We start from the raw sequence: 8,225 nt of genomic DNA, 5'->3' as shown, positions 1-8,225 counted from the left end.
AACTAAACAAATTAAAATAAGATATTTTAGAATGATAATTATTTAAAAATTATAAAACCATATATTTTATAACTTAAATAAAATTTAATTAAACTTAAACTTAATATTATATATTAAACATATAATATATAATATTTTGTTGTGACCGTCAAATTCAAAAACTAAAACAAGCATAAACTTAAAAAAATTAAAATAGGATATTTTTAAGATATTTTATGATAATTTAAATAATTAAATCATATTTATTTAAAAATAATAAAGGCATACATATTATTTTTTATCTTATAAATTTGTGTGATACTTTCTTTTTTATCAAGTGATTGGAGCTCTTTTTCTTCATCAAATTCACCAAAAGACATTGTGAGATACATTAGAAACTAAAAATAATTGATGCATGTATACTACTATCTACACTATGACTTTTTCTGTTCTTATTTTATTTCTATTATTAATTTCTTTTTAAATATTATTATATTTTATATATATGTCATGTAGCCATGTAAATATATATCTCAACATTGTGTTTAGATGTTATATATGTAGAGATTATTGATATAAATATTTATATATACTATAGAACTATAATTCATTTTATTATATATATTTTTTTAAAACAGTGAACCAATTTTTATTAAAATTATAGACAATGTTTACAACTTTGAAACTAAGCAAATGTACATTACACGTTGCTTCTACCTAGTTATAAATATAAACGTATAAAAGCAACAAAAAATAACTAGATGATAAAATTCAAAATTCAGAATTAATATATTATAAAGTATAAATCAATTAAAATATAGAAAAGAATATAAAATAATATAATAATACAACTACAAAAATAAGTGTTGTACCGACAACATCGAAAAATGTTGTTGGTATTGGTATTTTTAGAAATACGTCAACACTTCGCAAGTTTTTTTTTTTTTTTGGGTTTAGTGTTTCTACCGACAACTGAGGTTTATACCGACAAGAGTATTGTTGGTAGAAGTCTCAAAGATAACATAAAATCTGAAGCCCTTTCTTTTTCCTCTTCTTGCAGAAAAACTCATCTCTCACTTTATAATTTTAATTTATTTTTATTTTTATTTTTATTTTTATTAATAGAGTTATTTGCGGCAATAATGCCTATGTAGTTAAGTTTGTTGCACTTAAATGCTTATGTAAAAAAATTTGCGACAATAATGTCTACTGTTAATATTTTGGTGCAGCCGTTGGTCCCTGAGCCGTTAAGGGTATACAGGATACACGTGGCACGACCCGATTGGGTTAAATTATTAAAATTTAAAACAAAAACAATTAATGTTTCTGTTTTCTAATTTAAAACAAAAAAAAAAAACTAACCATTAAAAATATAACCAAAAAAATTGATTGTCTTAACAACAAGTTCTAAAACTAATCTAAAACCAAAAAAATCTAAAAATTCCATACCCAGAAAAACGATGAAGCTTTCCCCCCGACCTCACCCAGACAATCGACCCCCGACAGTATAGCACTTAAACCCACTAGAAGAAAACTTGTAATTCCTTCGAATTGGGGGTTAGGGCATCTTTTGCATTGGGTTAATGGAGATTGAAAAAAAATTCCATTGTCGACCACCAAGGCCAGTGGTAGAAAAAACGGCTTGGACAAACAAAAATCCTGGGTAAAGATTCAGAACATGCAACAAGTATCGGGTAAGAATGGTCTCATTTGTTTTGTAATCTGATTCATTGAATAAATGATTATGGGTGTTCACTAGAAACTTAGTATGTTTTGGTCAACTTAGATTCATGATGGGTATAATTTCTTTGAATGGATAGACCCTCCCATGTGTCAACGAGCAAAGGTGGTCATCCCTAGACTACTGAGAAAAATCGGTGACCTTGAAACTGAAATCACATCCCTAAGTACGACAACTGACATTGGAAGTCATCGGCAATGCAGTGGTTCTTCAAATGGATTTGAGGCACAATCTCACAACCTTCAAAATGTTAGAAGAGAAAGTTGTGAAAGTTGTGCTGAAAGCAGGGGTAGAGTAAATGATGGAGGTCGAATGCAGTGTTACTACTTTTTGGATACTATGTATTTTGCTGTAATTCTATTGGTTGTGGTTATTTGGGCTACAAAATCAAAGTAGAAGTTGTTGATATTGTTAGTTTATTTTTGGGTAATCTTCACGTGCAGTATTGGCAATGACAAAGCTATTGCAGGCATTGATTTATAATGAATTTTGTTGTAAAATGAAACCCTGAATCAATGTAATCTATCTTGGTCTATTTTGAATTCAGTATTCTAGTTTATGTATTTTGTGAAATAAATACGATCAAAAACTAGTTACATTCATTACCATAAGAGATAGGTACAAAAATATAGGCCTAAAAAGCCAGATGTATATGATCTGTACATGACCAATATCATGGCCAGCATGACCCTGTCATGACTCAAAAAATAGATATGATCAAAAGGTGATCTGTACATGACTCTAAAATGGTCAACATAACACTTCATGACTCAAAAAACAGCCATCAACCACAATATCCAAATACCAACTTTGCATAACACATAACAGACACCAAAATACAAGATTCGACCACTAGTTCAAAATAAAATCAAAAGATGAAACTCCTTCCAGTCAGACAGTATCGGGTTGAGCATTCTTTGCACCACTAGTTCCTCCTTTAACATGTTGTTTCAGTCTTCTTTCCTTCCTTAAAAGTGTGGCTTCAGTTGGTTTCTGCAGTGGTGGACGACCTCGCTTTTTGACCACACGATTCTAAAATAGGTTGAACAAACAAATATTTAGCTCCAAATTCACAAAACAATGATAAAGCTACTAGTCAATGATAAAAATTATCTAGGAAGAGAAGAAAGCATAAAGTTTATACCTCAACCACCTTAGTAGATTTGCATGTTTCTCTCTTGTGGCCTGTTTTCAGACAATTGTTGCATGTTTTAACTTGTCCAGTTCTTTGAGCTTTCTTTAAAGCAGGTGGAGGTTCATCTGTCTCCAATTGTAAGCACCATCCGAGACATCCTTGACTTCTTGCATTGCTCGAGCAAAATCAGCTTGTGTTGTATTATTAGCTGCTGCCCACAAAAGTTGCTTAAGTAAAAGTCCAGGATATTCCTGTTTAAAGTTAAGATGAAGATGTCTAACACAATACCTCACCTCACACCCACTAAAGATGGCTCTCACTGCATTTTCTAATCCTTTTTGACGATCACTCATCATTGTCACCTTGGTAGGACTCAAATTCCCAAGATCATCCTTCAATAGCTCCAAGAACCAAGTCCAAATCTCAGTGTTTTCCTTTTTAGCAACACAGTAGGCAATGGGAAACACGGAGTTATTACCGTCAATGCCTACTACAGCCAATAAAATGCCCCTACAATATCCTTTTAAAAAGCAGCCATCAAGACCAATTAGAGGTCTACAACCCCCCAACCAGCCATCTCTACATGTGTTGGACCCAAAACGGGATGTTTTAATAATTAAACTCGCAAGTGCACAAATCGTTTCGGAATATAATGTTCATGTAAGTACGAGGTCGAACCCATGGGAGTTGACTAACATCAAAAGAAACTATTTCAAACAAAGCAATAATATTCTAACCTAGTTCCAAATATTTGATGAGATTTTGTTTTAGAAAAATAAAAGACAAGTAATAAAAAGATTTAAGATTAAATAGAAAAAGGGTTTGCAAATGATATATGTAAAATAAGATTATTAAGATTTTAGAATCCACAAAATGCAAGTTCAATAGTATTTATAAGTATATTGATTCCCAAGTTTTGATATAGTTCAAATAAATCACACTATATATTTTTTTCAAAATATATTTTCTATTCAAGCACAAGTTACTTTTTCAAAAAGGTAGAATTTTTCTTCACTTATATAAGATATAATTTCTAAGCATTAGTTGTGTTACAACCTAATGAAACTACAAAAAATCAAAGAGATTATGTTTAGGCAAAATATGATACTTATGCTCTAAGAATTAGATGTGAACAATTTAATGAAAAACATTTAATCAAAGAATATCATATTTTTGCATAATGAAGAACTAAGTATAATATGCTTTAACACTCAATAATAGATGAAAAATGCATATCATTGATAGAAAAATCCATAAACAATGTTACATAAATGGGAAATCAACATACAATAAAAAAATACTATCTAGTTACATTTTGCTTCATCATCATCTTAATAACCTTTGAAAAAGATTAGAAGCTCATAACTAGATAAAAATTACAAAATAACATACTTGACATGCTCTTCAAAAGATGAAAATGGTAGAGAGAAACTAGTGAAAAGAAGAGAGAAAAATGTGTAGAAGATATTGAAAAAAAAGATGAAGAAGAAGAGCTCCCCAAATGGTCTTACAAGACTCTATTTATAGGCAAAATGTGGAGATTAAATTAATCAAGTTAAAATAAATAAATTGATTAATTTAATTGTGTTGGGAAGTGGTAGGATAAATAGAGTAAGTGTAAGAGTTTTGGAAAGATGAAATGTTTGGTTGGGTAAAATATTAGTGAAAAGCTAGGGTAAAAAAATAAATTAGGAATGTTTATTTAGGTAAGAAAAATAGGGAAAAGTGAATTGATATTTGAGTGAAAAATATTGGGAATGAAAATGTGATTTTTTTGGGGTCTTTTTGGTGGTTGTTTGGCAGTTGGTTGACTTGGGCCATGTAGATTGGGGGACTTGCTGCTGGACAGAGAAATGGTGATGGCTGGCTAAATGGATTGATGCTTGGAGGCATGGGCTGCTTGCTGGGCTGGGCTGACGCAGGCCCAAAGGCAAATGGTTTGCTGAAGAAAATTGATATATGCTGAGTTGTGAGGTGCTGGTGGCAAGTGCTGATTGCTGAGTTATTTGTTTATATGCATATATGCATATATGATGCAGTTGGGAGATGTGGAGTCAACGTGGGCGGCAAGTGGAGAGAAGGAAACCTTGGGCCTTCGGCTGGGCTTGGCATTTGGGCCTGGGGAAGCTTGCTTCACAAAATTGCCATTTTCTTCATTTCTTTCTTGAAAATTGCCATAGTTCCTTCACCATAAACAAAATTAAATTAAATAACAATAAAATATTTTCAATTATAAATAAACCATATTAATTATTTGAAAATACTTAATTAAAACTTAATTTAATTTATCAATAAAAATCAACAAAATTGCACTTTTATTTTACTTCTAACTAAACTATATTAATTATACATAATTTAAACTTCAACATATTATAATAAGATATCTATAAAAATCTATAAAATTATAATAAGACTAATAAATGTAAAATTACTTAAAAACTTAATAAATCAATTAAGAACTCAAGAACTAAGCAACAATTAACACATAAAAAGTGGTAAAATAACTCTATTTTGTAGAGTTATCACACCCCCAAACTTAGAATTTTGCTAGTCCTCAAGCAAAAGAAAAATTAAAAACACATTTTTTTTTATTTGGTGATATCAAAAATGTCCTCAAAGATTGCACATTGAAAATAATTTATAAAAAAATATGAATCAAAATTAACCTTATGTAATTAATTCTATAGTCAATCTTGCTTTGAAAATATATTTTAAATTAGAAGTCCAAAACTATTTATCAAGTAATTATGTGAATTTTGGAAAAATTGTTGTAATAAACTATTTATTTCACATATTATGATGAATAATTATTTTTCAAAATTTCATTTTTTTTTAAGCAAAATTGACCCAAGAATTAAACACAAAGCTTAAGAAAAATTCATATATTTTTTAAACTAAAATCGAACTCAATCAAGGGTATTATCATAGGAAAAACGGATATCACCAAAGGGGTTTTTTTTTTTAATTAATTTTTTTTTTTAAATAGTTTTTGATGAAAATAAAATATAAAACTACAAAACTCTATGTAAATATATATTACTAGAAATATAATATTTTTTTGTTTGTTTTTTTTTTTTTAAAGAAATTCTACCATTTTCAAACATATGAAAGAAGTAACCATATAAACCCACTACCCCCAAACTTAATTTATGCATTGTCCTCAATGTATCAAAATACAAATATAAATTGAAGCGTGAAAGAGCTTAGAGTTTAGAATGGTCGTACCTCATCATGGAGCATGTCAAGAGTGCAACAAAAAAGAAACAAAAATCAAAACAAGAAGTTAACCTAAAAACATAAATACAACACACATTTACCAATAATTGATGAGAGCGATCAAGGACCATGGTAAATAGGATCCTCAAGAAGGGTTTCATCCACTTTAGCAGTTTTCAATTCTAAAAATGGTTTCAATTTTTTTCCATTCACTTTGAATACATTACCATTATTAGGATTTTCAATTTCAATGGCTCCATGTGGAAAAACAGTGCGAACAATGTATGGACCTACCCACCTAGAGCGTAACTTCCCCGGGAAGAGATGCAAACGAGAATTGTATAAAAGGACTTTTTGACCAGGAGAGAAATCTTTTCGCAAAATGTTTTTGTCATGGTAAATCTTCATTCGATCCTTATATTTTTTGGAATAATCATATGCATCATGCCTAAGCTCTTCTAACTCATTTAATTGAAGCTTTCTTCTCTCACCTGCTTTGTCTAATGAAAAATTCAATTGCTTAATTGCCCAATAGGCTCTATGTTCTAGCTCAACGGGTAAATGACATGCCTTTCCATACACAAGTCTATAGGGAGACATTCCAATGGGTGTTTTGTATGCAGTTCTATATGCCCATAATGCATCAACGAGTCTTAAGGACCAATCTTTCCTAGATGGATTGACAGTTTTCTCTAAGATGTGCTTAATTTCCCTATTTGATATTTCGACTTGACCACTAGTTTGTGGGTGATAAGGTGTAGTGACTTTATGTGTAATACCATATTGTTTCAACAAAATTGCACTTTTATTTTACTTCTAACTAAACTATATTAATTACACATAATTTAAACTTCAACATATTATAATAAGATATCTATAAAAATCTATAAAATTATAATAAGACTAATAAATGTAAAATTACTTAAAAACTTAATAAATCAATTAAGAACTCAAGAACTAAGCAACAATTAACACATAAAAAGTGGTAAAATAACTCTATTTTGTAGAGTTATCAACATGCCTTAAGACAAATATAAATACGCTGAAATGTCCTTCTCCCATTAACCAAATCAGTTTTCAACTTCACAGTAGAGCCAGGATTGGTAGCCAACAACCTTTTACAGTAATCATCAAGAATGGCGTATTGTTCCTTGACAGACCCTTCCAACATCTTCATTGCTTTTGTCTTGGCTCTGTAAAATGTCCAGCTAGACACATGTGAGAACTTGGTCTTTGCAGTTATCTCCCTAAATGCATTGTATTCCATACTCGAATTTAGCCTAAATTGCTCCAAAAAGTAATTGGCAAGCCAAGTTGAGGTCAGCTTTTTATTTTCCAAAACAATGCCACAACTATGCTTGTCAACAAGTGTTTTGACCCTCATTATCTTGCCATCTGTCTTGTTAACTATTGAAGCAAACAACATCCAATCACAATTTGCACCCTTGCACTTAACTCTAACTCTATTTGAATCATTGGCAATAAATACATATTCTTGATCACCTTCAATAAAGTACTCCCTTATTGCATTCCTTAAAATTGTAACAGTGGCAAATTCCATGCCAAGAACAAATTGGAAGTTTTACATTTCGGTTTTCGGGTTGAATTCTTTGGAATTTTTACCAGCATCAAACTCATCATCTGACTTCAATTCGTGTAACTCATCCATAGAACATATACCATCTGAGTCTCCATCATCAACATTTTGAGTACAAAAATCTGAAACTGATCGCCACCACCTCCTAAGGTCAGACTGTGTACCCATCTCTATCTCAGCTTCAACATCTTGCTCGAACTCTTCCTCCTCCAATATGAAATCTTCATCAGTTTGCTTTCCTTTCCCTTTTCTGTCATGCTGAACTTTGTCTTGGCTCTCCTCAGCTGTATTTTCCCTCACATCAGCTTGCTTTCCTTTCCCATTTCTGTCACTCTGAACCGGTTCTTGGTTCTCCTTAACTGTATCTTCCCTCACATCACCAATATCACCCTCTGAATCTAAAAGCGCAACCACCTCTGGTATTTGGTTCTCCATATCACTTTCATAATCCATGTAGTCAAACTCTTCTTCATATTCCTCTTTATCAGGTTCATCAAAGTCAGCATCCTGAAATTCCTCTGAATATTGATCAACGTCAAACTCTTCTTGTTCCCCAT

The 8,225-nt window shown here is 31.0% G+C and overlaps 1 protein-coding gene across 1 annotated transcript; it reads right to left on the bottom strand.

Annotated features, from left to right (window-relative positions):
* Positions 1 to 2,611: 2,611 nt before the first annotated feature.
* LOC133831926 (uncharacterized) lies at positions 2,612 to 7,632 on the bottom strand. The gene is made up of 5 exons (XM_062262328.1): positions 7,113 to 7,632; positions 3,149 to 3,375; positions 3,001 to 3,106; positions 2,865 to 2,905; positions 2,612 to 2,752 (listed from the first exon to the last, which is right to left on the bottom strand). Exons 1-5 carry the CDS (start codon positions 7,630 to 7,632, stop codon positions 2,612 to 2,614), a joined length of 1,035 nt encoding a protein of 344 aa, XP_062118312.1.
* Positions 7,633 to 8,225: the final 593 nt, after the last annotated feature.

The sequence above is a fragment of the Humulus lupulus genome, chromosome 4 (genome assembly GCF_963169125.1).
Source record: "Humulus lupulus chromosome 4, drHumLupu1.1, whole genome shotgun sequence".
NCBI lineage: Eukaryota > Viridiplantae > Streptophyta > Magnoliopsida > Rosales > Cannabaceae > Humulus > Humulus lupulus.
The sequence above is the reverse complement of the archived record's forward strand: the minus strand, read 5'-3'. Positions and strand labels throughout refer to the sequence as shown.